The sequence below is a fragment of the Cherax quadricarinatus genome, chromosome 19 (genome assembly GCF_038502225.1).
Source record: "Cherax quadricarinatus isolate ZL_2023a chromosome 19, ASM3850222v1, whole genome shotgun sequence".
In the NCBI taxonomy this organism is placed as follows: domain Eukaryota; kingdom Metazoa; phylum Arthropoda; class Malacostraca; order Decapoda; family Parastacidae; genus Cherax; species Cherax quadricarinatus.
In genome coordinates, this window is record NC_091310.1 from 44210417 (window position 1) to 44232887 (window position 22471).

Sequence of the window (22471 nt, forward strand, 5' to 3'; positions counted from 1 at the left end):
TTTTTTCTTTTGAAAAGATAGAGAATCTTTCCCTGATCATTATGACACCAAAAGTATGAAATTCGATGGAAAACTTACGGAATTATGCTCTCGCCAAGTTAGCAGTCTCGATGTTTACGCATCGGCGATTTTGCCCACTTTGAGCCCTATTTTCAGCCAATTCCACTGTACTAGTCGACAAAATCATGAATATTTTACTAGAACTCCATTTTTTTCTATCGAATGAGTGCAAGAAACCACCCATTTACCGATTTCAACTATCCAATACAGTGGTCAGAATTTAGAAATTTTGCCAATTTCACACAAATTTCAAAAGATGTCAATTTCCAAATAGGGTCCAGAATAAACAAGAAAGACATTCCTGGCACTAAAATGACATTTCCTCTGTTCATTAGTCACGTCCCAATGCCCCTCTTACATTCTTTTGCTTTCCACTTCGAATTTTTATTCTCACAAAAAATAGAAGATTTACTGTTATGATGACTACTGCGTTAGTGTAAAAAATGGTATAAATAATATCAGCGCACTTGTGAAAGAATATTAGACTCACCAGTTGACGTGTATTGGACGCTTAGCATGATTTGTTTACTTTTGAACTTTGGTAAAAATCGAACATTTCTGTTACTTTGAGCTCAATTTCAAGGTACTTTTCATTGTAAAATCAGTCAAAATCATCTCAATTTCTGTAATATGTCTTCCATCTTCCATTCTATAGAATGAGACCAGGAAAACTAGGATACAACAATAAATACCATATGAAAATACAGTGCAAAGTCGCTGTTTTAATCCAAAAACACGGTCAAAGAGTTTTTTTTCTCATTACGCACTGTGTGCTGCAGGATTTTTTTTTTTATACTGCACACACTGACCACATAGACCCATTCTTACATATGTAGGCTTACCAGCTTTCTCTCACTAGATGTGAGGGCGTTAGAATTTAGGCGTACTAGTACGTCAAAAACCCTGGTGCGTAAGCCGTACTAGTACGACCGAAACCCTGAAAGGGTTAAAGAGCCCTAGAGCGATAAAATGCATATAGTGTACACACATTACTTACCTTAAAATATTTGTAGTCTTAGTGGTCTTAACACAGTAGGGCCCCACTTACACCTCAGGTTAGGTTCCAGGCTACTGTTGGAAAGCAAACATCGCCAAAAAGCTGAACGCCATTTTTTCCCACTTATAAATGCATATATAAATAAATGGCAGATAACAAGTTTACACTAGCATATACAGTGGACCCCCGACCAACGGTGGCATCGACTAACGGCAAATTCGTCTAACCGCGCCCTTTGGCATAAAAAAAATGGCTCTACGAACGGCGAAAAACTCATCTAACGGCTTTTGTCCCAAACGTGTCCCTGCAGCCGGAGCGCGGCCTGAGCGGGCCCAGCCACTCCAAGACTCAGTGTGCCAATGTTTACAAGCCATTGTGGTCGATTCCATGTGTACCTGTGATATATTTTGTATTGTTCCAGTGTTTTTAGTGCTTGTAACTGCTAAATAAGCCACCAAGGGCCCCAAGAAAGCTTCTAGTGCTAACCCTGTGGTAAAAAGGGGCGAGAAATACTATGGAAATATTATCGTACCACGGTCAGCTGTTGCTGCACCACCATCAGCTGCTGCACCACCATCAGCTGCTGCACCACGGTCAGCTGTACTACTTGAAGATGTGGAGAGACTGTTGTTGGTGTGGCTGATCGAGAATACTGAGAAACAATTAACCCCAGAGGGTTAGCCACCCAGGATAAGCCAAGAAAGTCAGTGCATCATCAAGAACTGTCTAACTTATTTCCATTGGGGTCCTTAATCTTGTCCCCCAGGATGCGACCCACACCAGTCGACTAACACTCAGGTGAACAGGAAAAAATGCCTGGAACTAGTGCTCATATTGGTGAATTCAAGACCAGCAAAAGTTGGTTTGAGAGATTCAAGAATCATAGTGACATACACAGTGTGATAAGGCATGGGCGAAGCTGAAAAATTCCAACCCCAACAAGTGTTTAACCGTGACGAAACAGGCCTGTTCTGGAAGAAAATGCCAAGCAGGACCTACATTACTCAATACTCAGGCAGAAAAGGCACTCTCAGGACACAAGATTATGAAAGACAGGCTAACTCTCATGTTTTGTTCTAATGCTAGTGGGGACTGCAAAGTGAAGCCTTTACTCATGTATCACTGTGAAAATCCCAGAGTGTTCAAGAAAAACTGTCTCATCACTCAACAATACTCTTCAATAAAGGTGTCATTTTAGTATTTATTTAAGTATGTACTGGGCATGTCTCATTGTTTTCTGCGTAATTAAATGTACAGTGGACCCCCGCATAACGATGGCATCACATAGCGATTTTTCCGCATACCGCTTACTTTTATCGCAAAATTTTTGCCGCGCATACCGATTAAAAACCCGCTCACCGATTTTCGTCCGAGACGCGTCCAATGTGCCCTCAGCCAGCCTCACATGTGCCGCCCGTCCCATTGTTTACCAGCCAGCCTCCGCGGTAACATCCAAGCATACACTCGGAATATTTCGTATTATTACAGTGTTTTCGGTGCTGTTTCTGGAAAATAAGTGACCATGGGCCCCAAGAAAGCTTCTAGTGCCAACCCTGTGGTAAAAAGGGTGAGAATTAGTATGGAAATTAAGAAAGATTTTGAAGGGTTTGGGGCTAACCCTGAGAAGCCTATGCCAGTTGTGGAATCCATTGTGCCTACTTCAAAGATTAAGGAAATGTGTGCACAGTGGGTTGAACTGCAAACCTTTATGGATGAAAATCACCCTGACACAGCTGTTGCAAGCCGTGCTGGTGACTATTTCAATGACAATGTTGTGGCCCATTTTAGACAAATCGTAAAGGAACGGGAGGTACAGAGCTCTATGGACAGATTTGTTGTGCGACAGAGGTCCAGTGACTCTCAAGCTGGTCCTAGTGGCATTAAAAGAAGAAGGGAAGTAACCCCGGAAAAGGACTTGCTACCTCAAGTCGTAATGGAAGGGGATTCCCCTTCTAAACAGTAAGAAGATAATGCTCTCCCCTCCTCCCATCCCATCAATCATCACCAGATCTTCAATAAAAGTAAGTGTCATGTAAGTGTGCATGCCTTTTTCAGTTTGTGTGTATTAAAATTAATATTTCATGTGGTAAAAAAATTTTTTTTTCATACTTTTGGGTGTCTTGCACGGATTAATTTTATTTCCATTATTTCTTATGGGGAAAATTCATTCACATAACGATTATTTCGCATAACAATTACCCCTCTTGCACGGATTAAAATCGTTAACCGGGGGTCCACTGTATATTTCGTGTAGAAAAATATATATTTTTTTTTACACTTTTGGCTGTCTGGAACAGATTAATTGGATTTCCATTATTTCTTATGGGGAAAATTAATTCGACTAACGGCTAATTCGACTAAAGGCTAGCTCTCTGGAATGGATTAAAGCCGTTGGTTGAGGGTCCACTGTATTAACCCATTCAGGATTTCTGACGTACTAGTACGGCTTACGCACCAGGGTTTTTGACATACTAGTATGCATAAATTCTAGCGCCCTCAAATCTAGCAAGAGAAAGCAGGTAGGCCTCCATATGAAAGAATGGGTCTATGTGGTCAGTGTGCACAGTATAAAAAAAATCCTGTAGCACACAGTGCGTAATGAGAAAAAAAAAAAACTGACCGTGTTTTTGGCTTAAAACAGCGACTTTGCACTGTATTTTCGTATGGTATTTATGGTTGTATTCTAGTTTTCCTGGTCTTATTTTATAGAATGGAAGACATATTACAGAAATTGTGACGATTCTGACTGGTTTCACAATGAAAAGTACCTTGAAATTGAGCTCAAAGTAGCAGAAATATTCGATTTTTGCCAAAATTCAAAAGTAAACAAATCATGCCACGCATTCAATACACGTCAACTGGTGAATCTAATATTCTTTCACAAGTGCGCTGATATTATTTATACCATTTCTACACTAATACAGTAGTCTGCATAACAGTAAATCTTCTATCTTTTGTGAGAATAAAAAATTCAAAGTGGAAAGCAAAAGAAATGTAAGAGGGGCCTGGGGATGTGACTAATGAACAGAGGAAATGTTATTTTAGTGCCAGGAATGTCTTTCTTGTTTATTCTGGATCCTATTTGGAAATTGGCATCTTTTGAAATTTATGTGAAATTGGCAAAATTGCTAAATTCTGACCACTTTATTGGATAGTTGAAATCGGTAAATGGGTGGTTTCTTGTACTCATTCGATAGAAAAATGGAGTTCTAGCGAAATAGTTATGAATTTTGTCGACTAGTACATTGGAACTGGCCAAAAATAAGGCTCAAAGTGGGCAAAATCACCGATGCATAAACATCGTCGAGACCACTAACTTCGCGAGAGCATCATTCCCTAAGTTTTCCATCAAATTTCATACTTTTGGTGTCATTATGATCGGGAAAAGATTCTCTATCTTTTCATAAGAAAAAAAAAATTTTTTTTAAACTTTGGCAACCCTGAGAACAAGTCTGGGAGAGGGCCTGTCGACCCTGAAATAGCAATAGAACTAGGTATTAAAAACAATAAAAAGTATAATACACACACAACACACCCATTACATACTGTAAAATATTTGTAGTCCTAATGTAGGGTGTGAAGCAAGTTTTATTTGTAGGAAGACAGGTTTGGGAAGTATGGTAGCCAGCCAAGGCAGCCCTCCCCCCGCCCCACCTCACCCACATGTAACGTAAACAAACCAGGCGAACACGTCTGGTGTTCGTTCATACACGTTTGTATTATAACATAATACAAACACTTTACATTGTGTTCAAGTTGTCTCCACGTTGATACAGTAGAATAAATAAAGATCCACACTTCCATTCTCATGTAATTTTTAGAAGGAATGATGCTGTCACAAATTATTATTATTATTATTATTACTACAAATTATTATTACAAGTTATTATTATTACAAGTTATTATTATTACAAGGTACAGTGGTCCCTCAATAATCGTCCGGCCTGAAAGTCGTCCATTTCGGAAATAGTCCCATTATTTCATCTAAACACTGGCTCGCAAATGGTCTGTTAACTCGCTAATCGTCCTTCGTCCGGGACGCGCACTCACGCTCTGAGCCGCCTGGGCCTTCCTTCCCAGCCAGTGTGCCATTGTTTACCAGTGAGCGGCAGTCCCTTCACTTGCTCCTACGAAATATTTCATAACATTCTATTGATTTTATTGCTTGCAAGTGCTAAATAAGCTACCATGGCTCCAAAGAAAGCTCCTAGTGCTAAGCCTTTGGTAAAGAAGGTGAGAAATACGATTGAATTAAGAAAAACATCGTTGAACAATATGAAAGTGGCGTACGTGTGGGCAAACTGGCCAGGATGTATAACAAATCCCGTACAACCATATCTTCCATCATAGCCAAGAAAAAGGAAATCAAGGATGCTGTTGTTGCAAAGGGGGTAAACATGCTGACAAAAATAAGATCACCAGTACTCGAAGATGTTGAGAAGTTATTATTGGTGTGGATAAACGAGAAACAATTAGCAGGAGATAGTCTTATGACGTCGCTTATTTGTGAAAAGGCTAGGCAGTTGCATGGCGATTTGGTAAATTGGCTGCAACTAGTGGTGATGTGAGTGAATTTAAGGCCAGCAAAGGCTGGTTTGAGAGATTTAAGAAGCATGCTGGCATACACAGTGTGATAAGGCATGGTGAGGCTGCCAGTTCTGACAACAAAGCGGCTGAAAAATATGTGCATGAATTCAAGGAGTACATAGAGGCTGAAGGACTGAAACCTGAACAAGTGTTCAATTGTGATGAAACAGGCCTCTTTTGGAAGAAAATGCCAAAGAGGACCTACATTACTCAGGAAGAAAAAGCACTGCCAGGACACAAGCCTATGAAAGACAGGCTGACGCTCATGTTCTGTGCTAATGCTAGTGGGGATTTCAAAGTGAAGCCGTTATTAGTGTACCATTCTGAAAATCCCAGTGTGTTCAAGAAAAACAATGTTATGAAGAGTAAATTGTGTGCATTTTGGAGATCTAATATAAAGGCATGGGTCACAAGGGACATTTTCATCGAGTGGTTCAATGAAGTGTTTGGCCCTAGTGTGAAGAATTACTTCCTGGAAAAGAAATTGGTTCTCAAGTGCCACCTAGTAATGGACAATGCACCTGCTCATCCTCCAAACTTGGATGTTCTTGCCCCCGAATACCACTCCTCTCCTCCAGCCCATGGACCAGCAAGCCATTTCAAACTTTAAAAAACTCTACACCAAAGCAATGTTTGAAAGGTGCTTTAATGTGACCTCAGACACTCACTTGACTCTTAAGAGATTTTTGGAAAGAACACTTCAGTATTCCCCACTGCATAAGCCTTATAGGTAAGGCTTGGGAGGGAGTGACTACCAGGACTTTGAACTCTGCTTGGAGAAAATTGTGGCCAGTGTGTGTCCACAAGAGGGATTTTGAAGGGTTTGAGGCAGCCCCTGATGAGCCTGTCAGTTGTGAACTCTATTGTCACACTGGGGAGTTCCATGGGGTTGGATGTGAGTTTGGAGGATGTGGAAGAGTTGGTGGAGGACCACAACGAAGAGCTAACCACTGAGGAGCTGCAAGAGCTTCAGCAGGAACAGCAACAGATCGCAGCTCAGAATCTTGCTGCAGAGGAGGAGGAAGAGAGATGGAAGGTGCCTTTTTCAGAAATTAAGGAGATTTTTGAAATGTACGGTAGGATGGAAAGATTTATGGAGAAACATCATCCTGAGAAGGATGTTGCAAGCCATATCGGCAACTTGTACAGCGACAGAGTCTTGGCCCATTTTAGGGAAGTTTTAAAGAGACGCCAGAAACAGAGCTCTCTGGACAGTTTTTTTGTGAGACAGGACTCCAATGACTCTCAAGCTGGTCCTAGTGGCATTAAGAAACAGAGAAGAGAAGTAACCCCAGAAAAGCAATTGGTACCCGAGGTGTTGATGGAAGGGATTTCCCTTCCAAACAGTAAATAATCCAATCTGTCTCCTTCTCCAGTCTTCCATACACAAAGAAGAATCGCCAATAAAGGTAAGTGTTATTCTGTTAATGTTTCATTCATCATGTGCCACTGTATTGTTTATGTACTACATCTATATTTTATGTAAAAAAATTTTTTGTTTTAATACCTCTGGGTGTCAGGAACGGATTAATTGCATTTACATTATTTCTTATGGGGAAAATTGATTCGAAAATCGTCTATTTCGATAATAGTCCCACTTCCAAGAATGGATTATGGACGATTATTGAGGGACCACTGTATTATTATTACAAGTTGTTATTATTATTACAAGTTATTATAATCATAATAAAAAAGAAGCGCTAAACCCACAAGGGTCGTGAATAGCTATAGACAGAGTGAAGGCATATGAAAGGAATAAATTTCTAGTTAAGTTACTGGTGTTTGACATGAGAAAACTTAATTCTTCCGACTCCTACAAACCATTTGGTAAAGAAATCTCATTTTTATGTCAATTATTATACTGTGGGTGTATGTATCATGATTATATGTTATGTAGTGCGTTTATTATATAATTTTGAAAAAAAATATCAGATGGATTAATGGAAGTGTCTATATTAACATAATATATGACATTTAATGCGCCCAAGAGGTTATTATTATTATTAATATGGTGTCTTCAAGAGTAGAGAGACTCTTAGTGATTTTAATGTGTACCTACTTGCCAGCACAGTGTGTAAGTATATTTAGGTACAGGTACTACACATAAGTATAATTATCAGAGTACAGTGGTACCCCAAGTTTCGGCCATAATTCATTCCAGAAGGCTGTCTGAGTGCCGTTACCGAATGAATTTGTTCCCATAAGGAATACATACTGTAAATTAGATTAGTCCATTTCAGACCCCCAAAAATACACTTACAAAAGCACTTATAATAATACACTCACATAATTGTTCGAGTTGGGTGCTATACAAAATGCGGGGGTACCACTGTACATATAAAATATGCAATAACTTTAAAACACTTGAAATTCTGGAAAAATTTCTAGATATAATAGAGTTGTACTCATGGAGAATGTAAACAAACTGGGTGGGGTGCACTGTATTTAAAAGACTGCTTGCCGTAAAGCAAATTTGGGTCATAATTCAAAATCGCCGTACTAGCAGAAAGCCATAAAGCGGGACCCTACTGTATAGGGCGTAAGGTGAATAGTAGGGTAGGTAGGTAGGTCTCGTAACCCCATCCGGCCACCCCATTCACACATTATATACTAAGCATTTAAAGCGCCCTAGAGCGATAAAATGCACATAGAGTGCACTCATTACAGCCTCTCCTCACTTAGCGACAAACTCATTTACCAACTACTCGGACTTACGATGGGCTCTCTGATCAGTATGCATACCTAAATAATGTATACTAGAGCTGATTTCCTCTATTCTGTTTATTACAATATACAGTACAGTGCTGTATAAACATTTAAAAATATACGAGAAATGTTATAAATGGTGTAAAGACGACATTAACCCTTTCAGGGTCCAAGGCCAAAATCTGAAGTCACGCACCAGTGTCCAAGAAATTTTGAAAAAAAAAAAAATTATTTTTTCTTACAGAATTAAAGAGCATATTTTTGTGAAGGTAATAAAACAAAAAAAATTAGAATCTGATCAGTACTTACCGAGATACAGTGCCAAGAAGTTTGTAGAAAATGATGTGGTGGCGGCAACATCGACGAATTCCACATACGCGTATTATATTATTTTGTTGTTTTAGTTGTTTTTTCTTTTCTTTTCCAATTTTTTTCTATTCCTACTAACATTTGGGGCCTGAGAGACCAATACTGTATATAATGTATATATATAAACTCACTGTATTGAACACAATAACCGCACTAAAGTTATTATCATATTATTGTTTACCACTGTTGTTTATTACAATAAACATGCACAAATATTGTATAATACTAATGTTCTATCATATATTTACATATTTACAATCACTGGACATGGTTTTAGAACTGCTGGAGCTTGTGGAACTCCTTGAAACAAGGCACCATGCACAGAGGCACCTTACATTCCTCACACATAAACCGAGTGTCTTTGCGTCTTTGTTGCCGTCGTTTTGTTTGTGCACAGACAATGCATCTCTTCTGAGCAAATTTCTTTTGAGTTGAAGGAAGCTGTATTATGAAATGATCACCTTCTCTTCTCAAACGCTTGGGTATATTGTGATTAATTCGAGGACCATGTTGTATTGCAGGTGTTGTTACCTGGTACTTCATTATGAGTTGTCTGACAACAGACAAACAAAATTCACCATACGGTGGTCTGTTACCAGTCTTTATTTGGTACATATTATATGCATTCAGCATTGAAATGTCCATGAGATGGAAGAAAAGTTTTCATGTAACTTGTAACTCTTACGAACACAGTCAACAAAACCAATCTGCATGTCACACTTGTCAACCAAGCGCATGTTTTGTGTATAATCAATCACTGTCACTGGTTTTCGAATACGTTCATTAGTCACTCGATCAACTTTGCCACTGTCTTGCATTTCATTACGGTGAATGGTTGTCAACAATGTGACATCTCGTTTGTCATGCCACCGTAATGCCATGATGTCATTGGCAGTAAACACCTGCACGTCATCACCACGAACACCTGCGTTGAGCCTGGGCATATGTTTACGATTAGAACGCACTGTGCCACACACATCTGTCTTGTTCACTCGCATGAAATCACTGAGTAATGGGCTTGTGTACCAGTTATCGGTATATAATGTATGGCCCTTACCAAGATAAGGTGCCATCATGTTTCTCACTACGTCACCTGATATACCCAATAACATCTTGGTATCTTTCAATGTTTTACTACCCGTGTATACAACAATATCCAACACCAGGCCACTGTCACAATCACAGAGTACAAACAATTTTATACCAAAGCGGTTCCTCTTGCTCGGTATATACTGCTTGAATGACAGTCTACCTTTGAACAAAATCAAAGACTCGTCAATTACAAGATTCTTGAATGGATAAAAGTATATCCTGAACTTTTGTTTGAGATACATGAAAACATTTCTAATCTTGTATAACCTGTCACTTCTGTCAGGCCTGGTTTTGTCAGAGAAGTGCAACATACGTAACAGTAAGATAAACCTGTTCACTGGTATTATTTCACTGAAGGATGGGGTACAAATTAGCCGATCTGTGGACCAGTATGCTTTTATATTATGCTTATAGACGTGAGGCATAAGCATTATTGTTGCAAAAAGCAAATACATTTCTGCAACAGTCGTCTCTTTCCACCTGTGTAGTCTTGACTGTGGTGATAAGATCGTATTTGCCATGGTGTACTGAAAATACTTATTACTTTCCCTGACAATAATTTCCATCAATGGCTGGTCAAAGAATAATTCAAAGAATTCCAGTTCATTGGCCGTGGTTCCAAGGGGACAGGTAGGTAGAATTCCACTTTGCGAGTCATCAAAGTGGTGAGGGCTGGGAACAAAATTGGGATTTTGCTGCCAATCCCAGATACGGTTTGCTGGTGGATACTGGACATCATAGGCTGGTTGTACGGGTGGTTGTGGCGGGCTGGTGGGTGACGCTCCGCTTTGTCCTTGAACTGACGAGTCAGCAGCGTGGGTTCCCGCGTGGCACAGCGAGTCACGCATGGCGGTGCCACTACCACCACCAGCCCCACTAACACCATCCACTGATGTCTGTGGCCCATCCATGCCAAGTGTAGCCACATCATCCTCACTATCACTACCTAAAACGGGTGTAGGGCCACGGGATGTACTCCGGGATGTACTCCGGGATGAACTCCGTCCCCTGGGCACAGCATAGGGTACACTACCCGAGCGCATGCGGCGGCGAACATACCGACGCTTCACTGGTGAATATGTTTCCTCACTATCACTACTCGAATGATCGTCGAGCGCAATAAAATCACAATCCACGTCAGAATCATCGTCATTACTGAAGTCAGAGGCCAGGCCACGGGAAAATATTAGTTTTCTCTTACGTTTAGGAACACCCGACCGTGAGTCACGAGTGCCCACACCAGAGGTAGAAGGTCGAGGATCGTCAGGGTTTTCTGCACTATTATCGATATCCTGGTCATTATTTTCGGTCACTAACTTATCAAAGCCGTAGAATTCGTCTTCATTTCCACTTCCATCAGTGTCAGAACTATCAGACAGGAAGAGGAGAGTCCCAATTTTCCGGGGAGTGAGAGCTGACTTGCGACGAGACATGGTGAACAAGGGTGACTGAGCCGGCGTTCCCACAATGCTATGCAGGCGCCTAGATTTTTTGTTTACGGCGCACACCCACGGCGCAGACCCATTCTCTCATATGTAGGCCTATGAGCGCTTTCGCGCTAAATTTGACGGCGCTAGAATTTTGGCGTAGATCTACGGTTTGGACACTCACCGACCAGCCGTAGATCTACGGGACGGACCCTGAAAGGGTTAAAACATTATCAACGATGGTTGACACAAACCCACTGCCATTATAGTATATACCGACGTGGTCTTGGGAACAGAACTGCGTTGTTTAGTGAAGTGAGGCTGTACTTACCTTAAAATATTTGTAGTCTTAATTTAGGGTGAGAGGTGAGTAAACGAGATTAAACGAATAAACAAGAGAGAATGAGTAAATGAGAGAGGACAGACACGAGTTATGTAAACAAACCAGCTGAACGCGTATGGTTTTAGTTCAGTCCGGCAAGCCGACCAGAAAAAATCTCATATTTATGTTAATTTATTCTGTGGGTATGATAATCATGTTTATATTTTACGTAATGTGTTGATTATATAATTTTGAAAACATATTGATGGATTAAGCAAAATGTCTATATTAATGTTTTATATGACATTTAATGCACCTCAGAGTGATTACTGTGTTATTATTGTCATTATTATTAATATGGCATCTTCAAGACTAATAAGACACTCTTTAGTGATTTTAATGTGTACCTGCATGCCAGCAGTAAGTTTACTTAGATACAGTTACACAAGTATATATAAAATATGAAATAACTTTAAAACACTTCAAATTTTTGAAAGTTTCCAAACATAATGGAGAGACACGGTGCTCATGGAGAATGTAAACAAACCAGGTGGCACGCAAAACTGCCATATTAGTGGAACACCATAAGGCAAAAACGCCATAAAGCGGGACCCTACTGTATTTTTAAATGTTTATACAGTAGCGTACTGTATATTGTGATAAACAGAACAGAGGAAATCAACTCTAATATACATTATTTAGGTATGCATATTGGTCAGAGAGCCCATCGTAAGTCCAAGCCGTTGGTAAACGAGTACTTCGCTAAGCGAGGAGAGGCTGTATTAAAAAACATTATACTGTACACATAGGCACTCCTCACTTAATGACCTACATGCTTAACAACCACTCCGACTTACAGACAGCTCTCCTACCAGTCAGTATTGTATGCTGTACAAGAACTTTGGTTGTTTTAACAGCAGTGCAGCATCTCAGCGTCAAGCAATCTCCAAGACTATATATTTCGTCTATAAATTTGTACTTTATTGTGCACCTCATAGTATAAGACAAAACTGGAAGCACGACAGCACTTGCAAGAGGAAGAAAAAGAGGAAAGAATAGAAAAAGTACAAAAGAAGTTCACTGTAAAGGGGTTAGTTGGTATGTTCGTCTATTTGTTTACATTCTTGGCATCTCTCATTCTTTCTCGTTTATGATGGTATCTAAGGGTAGTTGTAGAAATTACTAAACTCAGTGAACACGCTATGTCAATGGTAATAATTAATAATAATAAGTGGGACCCTCTTGTATACGCAAAGTGTTTATCACTACATGAGTCACAGGTTTAATTAACAGATGCAACTCAATTAACCATTTCCTGCATAGCAGCCAATGCATAATGTGGTAAAATGAGAGGAATTAGAGATGTGAATATAGTCTAGTACAGTAGGGCCCCACTTATACGGCGAGTTAGGTTCCAGGCTGTCGCCAGAAAGCAGACATCGCCGGAATTCAGAATGCCATTTTTTTTTCATTTATAAATGCATATAAATGCCAGACAACAAGTTTACACTAAATTATATTAAGTTAGTAATAGAACGAGGCATTAAAAACACACGAAGTAAAATACATTCACAGTACACTGATTACTTATCTTAAAGTATTTGTAATCTTAATGTAGGGAGAGAGGGGTGAGTAGTACTTATATGTCGGAAGTCAGGTGCAGGTAGCCCAGGTGTAGGTAGCCCTGGCTCTCCGTCTCATACTTAATATACGATATTTGAAACATCCCAGAGAGGTAAAATACACATACAGTACACTCATTATTAACCTTAAAATATGTGTAGTCTTAATATAGGAAGAGAGGAGAGTATATTTATTTGTAGGAAGTCAGTGTAGGTAGCCGGTAGGTGTAGCCCGCTTGGACTACACCTACTGGCTACCTACACTGTGGCCCAGAGCCATATTATTAGCATCGACATGCCTTGTTCACTGAATTTAATCATTTCTAACAACTACCTTTAGATGCCATCATAAACGAAGGTAGAAGTAATGAATAATTCATGCCGAAAATTGTAAACATAAGCGGAGTGGGGAGTGGCTGGGCCAAACGCAGATTCATATACTTTTCTCTGATGGCTGAGCAGAGAAAACGTAATGTTGTCCCTCCACCCGGCTACCACACAGATCCACAAGTATTATTATCAGAGCACATATAAAATATGCAATAAATGCCAGACAACAAGTTTACACTAACTTATATTAAGTTAGCAATAGAAATAGGCATTAAAAACAAAATAAAAGGTAAGATACACACAGAGTACACTTATTACTTACCTTAAAATATTAATATTAATGTGTGAGAGGTAAGTGGCAGGGTGTTTATTGAATAAAATCAGAATGGCACACCATCATCCTCTAACTTGGCACTTAAAGCAAGAGGCTTACGACTTCTCTTTTTATCACAGCTAACCTTAGACGCCATCGTCAATGAGAGCCAACTAGTTAACGAAAGAGTAAACGAGAGAGAGAACGAGATACAGAGTTGAGACAGTGTAAGAACACAAACTGAACAGGTAGTGGGCGATCACTTGATCAGGCGAAATAAATGCGTATTAATATGTGTCTACTTTTAGTTCATTCACGTACATTTGTAAGTTTGTAAAACATTTAATTCAATATTTTTTTATTATAATAATAATTACCTCACAATACAAATACTCTAACACTGTGTACAAGTTGTACAAGTTAGTTCAGAATAAACAAACAGCAACACACCATTTTTAGAGTGAATGAAGATAATAATAATAAAAAGCACTAAACCCACAAGGGTCGTGAATTGCTATATATAGAGTAAAGGCATACAAAAATAACATTTTTCTACAGTTATCCCCCAGTTTGACTAGAGAAAACGTAATTCTTCCGACACTACCTACACAGCTGCTTTGTAAACAAATCTTATATTTACATCAATTTTTATTCTGAGTGTATGTATCATGTTTATATGCTATGTAATGGGTTTCATATATAATTTTGAGGAAAATATCATAGCTGGATTAATGAAAATGCCTATATTAATGTAAAATAAGACATTTAGTATGCCCAAGAGTGATTATTATTACGTAGTATTGGCGTCATGAGTAGATAGAGACTTAGCGATTTTAATGTGTACCTGCACACCAGCATAGTGTGTAAGTATATTTAGGTACAGGTACACATAAGTATAATTATCAGAGTACATATAAAATACATAATAACTATAAAACACTTGAAATTTTGGAAAGTTTCCAGACATAATGGATGTGGTCACGGAGAATGTAAACAAACCGGGTGGGGGCGCCATATTTGAAAGACCACATGCCGTATAGCAAATTTTGGTCATAATTTGACATCGCCGTATTAGTGGAACGCCGTAAAGCGGGGCCCTACTGTATACACCTACTGTATATATACCAGGAATATACAATATATATTGTGCATCAGTTTGTCTGCTAAGCTTGTATTTTGTGATAAACGAGTCAGATTCCAGGTTCTCATGTTCTGCACCTGTCTGTCACTACCACCAGTGGAAGTAAATGGTAAGGTGATTATACAAGCTGTGGTAAAAAGACACTCATTTACAGTTCAGGACATTTGTAAAGGAAATGTTTTGCCATGAGCTTCTTCTTCAATCATTCATGGTGAAATGTTTCCTTTAATAAATATCCTGAATTGTACATAGGTATCTTTTTACTACACTCCAACCAGCATTTTCATATTGTTGTCCAACCTTCATTTACATAATCAGGGTTAAAAATGAGAGGAACTTGGATACAATGCATACAACAGTACCTGCTTCATACAGCTACACTGAGCATCAGTTTAGCTGACAAACTGGTATTCTCTGATATACAGTGGACCCCCGGTTCGCGAAGTCATCGGTATCCGATAAATCCGGTATCCTAAGCATTATATCGCAAAAAATTTGCCTCGGTTCCTGTTACAAAACCCGGTATGCAATACGATTCGTACGAGACGTGTCCACGTGTGGCCTGAACTGTCCCGTGTGTGCCAGTGTTTACAAGCCAGCCAGTGTGCGCGCATCTAAGGATACATTCGGTACATTCCATACTATCCATATTATCACTGTTTTTGGTGCTTGTTTCTGCAAAATAAGTCACCATGGGCCCCAAGAAAGCTTCTAGTGCTAACCCATCGAGACCAAGGGTGCTAATGACTATTGAAATGAAGAAAGAGATAATTGCAAAGTATGAAAGTGGAGTGCGTGTGTCGGACCTGGCCAAGTTGTATAGTAAATCCCAATCAACCATCTCTACTATAGTGAGCAGGAAAACGGCAATCAAGGAAGCTGTTCTTGCAAAAGGTGCAACTGTGATTACAAAACAGTGATTCCCCTTCTAAACATTAAAAACTTCGACACTTTCCCCTCCTCCCATCCCATCAATCATCACCAGATCTTCATTAAAGGTAAGTGTCAATTATTCTATTGTGATTATTCTATTGTTATTATTGTTATTGTAATTATTCTATTGCATTAAACTTAATATTTCATGTGGTAAAAGCTTTTTTTTCATACTTTTGGATGTCTTGCACGGATTAAATTGATTTCCATTATTTCTTATGGGGAAAATTGATTCGCTTTCCGATAATTTTGCTTTACGATGAGCTCTCAGGAACAGATTAATAACGTGAACCGGGGGTCCACTGTTTATACTTTTGACGACTCACAAAATTGCAATATGACTGCATGAGTTTCGAGAGTTTTTGTACTCCCAGAGCCCAGCCTTGGAGCAGGCAGAATGTACAACGTTTACACTTCCTCTTCTCTCCATTCCCCTTGCCCTCTTCTCCCTGCTCCCAAAGCCCAGCCCTAGGCCAGCTTTACTAGGTACTTGCCTGATCAACCAGGCTGTGATGCCAGGTGGGCTACTGGCCCCACATTCATCACAGCCTAGTTGATATGGCACTTGGTAGAAGTAATGTCCAATTTCCTCTTGAAAACTTCTACTACACTTTTTCAAAGTGTCTGATATCTTGTGGCAGTGTTAAAACAGTCTGGGCTAATGGATGTTGATACAATATTCTCTTATAGTACCCATGGCATCCTTGCTTTTCACTGGGTTTATTTTACACATCCTCCAATCTCTCTCACTCCATTATATTATTATGGCAGTGTACTGATATTTTATTTAAGTAAAATTACAATACAGTAGTCCCCCCATATCCGCAGGTGATATGTTCCAAGGCCTACCATGCACACCCAAAACTGATGATAGTTGTGAATCCTATATATGTCGTTTTTCATTTGCATACATACATATGAAAAGGTTTAATTGATAAATTACACACAATAAGTTGAGAATTAGCACTTTTTCACTAATGGGAAGCACTTCATGGCTTCTCTTAGGATCTGAAGAACTGCAGCTATCACTACTTTTGCACTTTGAGGACATTATTAAACAAAATTAAGGGTTATTTTTGGGTCACGGTAAACCGTGGATAACCGTAAACGCGGAAACCAAATCTGTGGATACTGGGGTTCTACTTTATTAGCATGAATTAAATGGTTTATATTTACAATAGCATTCTGGTAGTTAATCTATAGCAGTGAGGTAGACTTTGAGTTTCTTGGGCCCTTGTAACCCTTACACCCAACAAGAACAGGATGCTATAACCTGAGATACAGTACTTTGTCAAAAAAACATTTAAATTACTGGGAATTAAGTAAGTTTATTCAGGCACAGGTACACATAAGTACAATTATCATAGTGTAAATTACTTAGGATAACCCAAAATACTCAGACAAAATTACTAATTTCCACTGGAGTCCTTGAAACAATGATGCCAACAGCATTTGGTGTTCCCAGGCGGTCACCCATCCAAGTACTGTACCAATCAAACCCAATGTTGCTTAACTTTACTCACTGGACGAGAAAAGGTGCGATCAACATAGTATGGCTTAAATATGTACTCATTGGAGTGGAGGAGAGATAAAGAGATACGTGATATTATACGTATACACGGAAAGTACACGAGGGCTTTGTCCCAAATCCGCACATTACCATAACATACTGGAGTGAGAGATAGGGGAGAAAGTGCAAAATAAACCCAATGAAAAGCAGGGGCACAGTGGACACAATAAGGGAACACTTCATCAACATCCATGGCCCAAGACTATTCAACATTTTACCAGAAGATATCAGAAACACTGCTGGGACATGTGTACAAGTCTTCAAAAGGAAATTAGACAAGTGTCTTTACCAGGTGCCAGATCAACGAGACTGTGATTAATATATGGGTCAGTGGGTCAGCCAGCAACAGCCTGGTTGGCCAAACAAGTAACAGATGAGCCTGGCCCATGGTCAAACTCCAAAAGTAGAAAAAAAACTCTCAGAATGCATCAAAGGTATATCAAAGTTGTAATTTTGATCATTTTCACATTACAATCACAAGATAAGGAGTTGTTATTTTGGTCATACTTATATAGTAGAAAGCTCATCTAATGCCTGGTAATACACTGCTGTATTTTTACCAATGCTGGCAAGCAATATCAGTGGTAGGTGATGATGGTAGCAGATACTTCCTGCCACACATCTACCTGGAGTGTTTCAGGGGTCAATACCCCTGCATCCCAGTCAGTGATAGCTGCACAAAATCCAACAAAAACACTATAGCCCAGTTGTCCTCCCTTCATTCATAAGGGGGTAACCAACAGACCCCCCCTGACTGTCTTCAAGAACTACCAGATATTACTGATCATAAACTGCATTTTTTGTTTATAAATGTCCCTAGTTATACCCCATGTTTTATAAGCATATACAATCCCCAAAAATTATATAAAAAATCAAAATAATGAAAAGGGTAGGTAGGAGCAAAAGAATGAAGGTGCATTGCTGTATACCTACTGGTCCATGAAATCCCACTCTTCTCACTACCTTAGACCTAATGGCTCATGCTAAGCAGGTCTTACACCCAACCAATATATGACAAGACTAGAGTACTTCACCAGGCCTACTGGCCTGGCCCATGCTAGGCAGGTCCTACTCACATTCAACCATTTCAGAAGGCCTACTGGCCCATGCTAGGCACATTATTTATACCTCCTTTATTTATTCCTGGCTCTGCATAATCTGTCTATAGTTCATAGTTTTTCTTTTGTTTTTTGCCACCTTTTTGAAGTGGGGTTATGTCAGTGGTTTCTAAGGAGTGTGGGATGATTCCTATGTATAGGCTCCTCCTCCATAGAATATTCAAGGCACAAGAAAGTTGAGGTCTTACCACGGATATACGTATAAAGATGGAGAAAAGCATGAGGAATACTGTTATCCATACTTCTTGATAGCTTTATTGCAAGCACTTATACAGTTGCCCTGACTTTATATTTCTGCTAACCAGAACTCCTATGATAACTGGCATCCCAAGAAGTCAATGAATTTTCAAGTCACTGATGTCAGTGAGTTATCCAGGCAGGAAGGTTAGTGACTTTGCAAAATATAACCATGCATTACCCAACAAGTATAATTTTAGTTTTAGGTTAAATTATGGTATATTAGGTTAGTGCTTGTCAATAATTTTATTAAATTTATATACAAAACTCTTTGCCCTATGGAAATCCTCAAAGATTTATCATGAACAATAGATGCTGTAATAAAGTTGGTAGAATTACCGACAATATGTAAAGTAAAAGGACACAAGTGCAACTAATGTGACATTTATTGTGGCAACGTTTCGCTCTCCAGGAGCTTTATCAAGCCATATGAGTGGCTTGATAAAGCTCCTGGAGAGCGAAACGTTGCCACAATAAATGTCACATTAGTTGCACTTGTGTCCTTTTACTTAACAATAGATGCCTTGGGAACGTTGGCAAGATCACTGATATTCAGACATTATGATTTAATATCCCAAAATATTATTGGTTTATCCATTATTATTATTTTAAAACATGTGAACGTATATGTTTCACTTTAAAATGTTTCATAATAAGCTTAGATGTATGAAAAAACCATCAACAGTAGCACAATAATTGATGTAGCTATATTCTTTATACCCATTCAAGTTTCCTTCTTGTTATTGTTGGGGTTGGTAAGGGATGCCACTATATGAGCTGTATTGAGCCCTACCTCCCAGCTCCTGGGGATTAACAAGTTCTCAATCATGAGGGGATAGTAGGGGGTGTGACAACCCCTATAGGAGATGGAATAGAAGTCTGGAGAACAATGGTGAGAGATGCTACAGTTTGGTGACTTCTTCCAAAGCCTTAAGAAAGGTGCAGATGAGGGACAGAATCTCACAATGGATATGGAGATCATAGCCAGCCCTATTAAAAAGAAGAAAAAGAAGAAAATGTTCCACCATATCTAGCTGGCAGAGACCCCACCTACATGTGGGGGAGGCAACCATTAGTCTGGAGCGGCCCAAACAGAGGCACGCCTGGGCCACGTCGAGTCCCTGGGAGGGGTACCACGCCCAAGGACAGAGCCCTCTCAATGGTCCAGATGGTACTCAAGACCATGGAATGAAGAGGGAGGGCCAGGCAACCTCCCACTGGTGACTAATCTCTCCACCATATCATACCCCTAAAGCGAACTCCCCTCAGTTGTGAAGATGAAATACTTATTTTGATTCCAAATTGTAAACACTATAGATAGGCAGTTTTTAAAGTAAAAAAAAAAGTTGTCATTAAGAATTGCAACTTCCTTCACAATAATCAATCTTTAACTATCTCAAACCATACCACGTGTGGGGTTTGAACCTGCAGTCAGAGTCTCAAAACTTCGTTTGCAATCATGTCAATACGATTTCGTGAGTCATGTTAACTATCTCAAATCTGTGCCATCTGTATATACATTATTTTGTCTTGTTTGTTTATATTACATATATCTTTCCTTTTATAAACATGGTTAGCATAAGAATAGCTATAACAGTGGAGCACTGCAGTAGGACTATTAGCTAAAGCTAGGCAGGTCCAATTCACACCTAACCACACCCACTCATATGCCCATCCAACCTATATTTAAAGTTACCCAGAGTTGTTGCTTCAAAAAAAGTTACCTGGAAGTTTGTTCCATGCATCTATAACTACTGCCAAATCAGTACTTCCCTATATCCTTTCTAAATCTAAATTTGTCCAATCATAATTCTGTTTGCTTTTGAATTGTGTATAGACGTGTTTTTCCATGATCAGTGACCAAATTAGTTGAATAGCAAAAAACATTACGCAAATATATTATTTACCAAAAATGACAAATACTGTAACTTAAGGTAGCTCAATATAAGGAACTTGAAAATCTGAATGACAAACATTAGTCTTTAGAAACTCATGAGTCCATCATAAAATAGCAGCTGAAGTTCACATTAAATCCAGTATTCACAGCAACTTCTTATTACAGTAGATTATATGTATCCTTTACAGATATTCTTTCTTTATAGTAAAAAAAAAATGGACATGAAAACTCAGAAATATCAAGTCACACAGTTCTAAATGTTTTGGATTTATATGAAAATAAATATTGAATAATTTATGTAAAATACTAATACACGTTATCAATGTATGTAATGCTTATCACTTAATGCCCTTTTTGGAAGTAAATAATAATACTTCCACATCCCACATGTGACGAGTCACATTCACAACAATACATTTTGACATGTCTTGTTTTCATGAAAGTCCTTGAAAAAACTATTCACACAATCGTAGTTGATAACTTTAGGTAGATTTGTGTTGAATAATATACTGTGGTACTAGTTCCATGAACAAAAAAAAATGTAGACAACACACGAGTGATGTCAATAAAGGTATAACAACAATAACAAATATCTCAAGTGCGGTAATTCTGGGTCTATCACGCCCATTTTCGAGTTGGACTGGTGGGAAAATAATTTATATTGTAGGTGGTTGTTGGTGATGTGGGCGTGGGGTGGTGTGGGCGTGGGGTGGTGTGGGCGTGGGTGTGAGGCTGTCTCCAACACAACCTCCCAGCCCAGGTAGCAACACTCAGGTGGGACACTTATTTTACTCCCTGCCAGCAGTAAATACCTCAAATGGTGTTTTATATCGAACGATTTAGGGCATGATGGATGGAGAAGTGGGCTTACCGGTGGGGTCAGATGTGGGGAAGGCGTCCATCTTGGCCCGCTTGTTAGGGGGCTCACTGCCCAGCTGCTGCTCAGCCATGGCGTCCTTGTTTACACCGCGCTCAACACACAACCAACACTACACACCACTTTTACACTCAACCCTGAGCTTCCAGCGTCCCCGCGCCACTCACATTGCATCATTACTACTCGATAACACTATCACCGCACTCTAAGTGGCCATAAGCCACGGATCGCCGGGAAAATTGTAACTTTGCGAGGCAGACATCTCCTTGGTGGGATTTCACAACTGAGCTCTGCAGCTTCACTGACCGCTGTCTCCACACTTCCCGCGCCAAACACAACAACATCCTTATACTTTTTCACATTCTCTATACTTATATATACAGGAAATGCTTCCTGCTACACCGGTGTCGTAAAATAAGCCGTCCATATTAACACAAAGGCATATTATTCGGCGACAAAAATATTTTGCGCCGAGTAGTAGTCAAACCAAAATGGCGGCTCACAGTGAAAACTTTTTCTACGCTTGTCAGAGAGTTTGGGAGCGAGTGTAGCTGCGCGAATCCTGCCACCTCATTGGTCCGTTTGAGTCACGTGCCTCAAATCTCGACGTTGACTGGTTGTTGCACAGAAACCGAGAGTGACGTCATTGGAGCCGAGGGAATCCGAGTGTTAATAGTTGTAAAGCTGACTGCGGCCCGCCGAGTAGCCAGCCTCAGCATCTTCTCTGCGCAACACTCTTAATACCCGCCATATTTAAATATACACCAATTACTCACTCATCAGCAACATCCAGACAACAAAAGCATTATGAAGTACCAAGGAAACACCTGGAAATACTTATTAAACCCTCTAATTCTATTAAAAATGAATTTT

At 39.5% G+C, this 22471-nt stretch overlaps 1 protein-coding gene across 2 annotated transcripts in view; it reads right to left on the reverse strand.

Moving 5' to 3' along the window:
• nej (nejire) overlaps positions 1-22121 on the reverse strand; it is a 465387-nt gene extending 443266 nt beyond the window's left edge. For both annotated transcript variants that reach the window (XM_070086767.1, XM_070086766.1), the window contains exon 1: positions 21593-22121. In XM_070086767.1, the coding sequence (XP_069942868.1) occupies positions 21593-21671 (79 nt within the window). In that variant the 5' untranslated portion in view covers positions 21672-22121. The remainder of the gene's footprint in view (positions 1-21592) is intronic.
• Between the last annotated feature and the right edge of the window lie 350 nt (positions 22122-22471).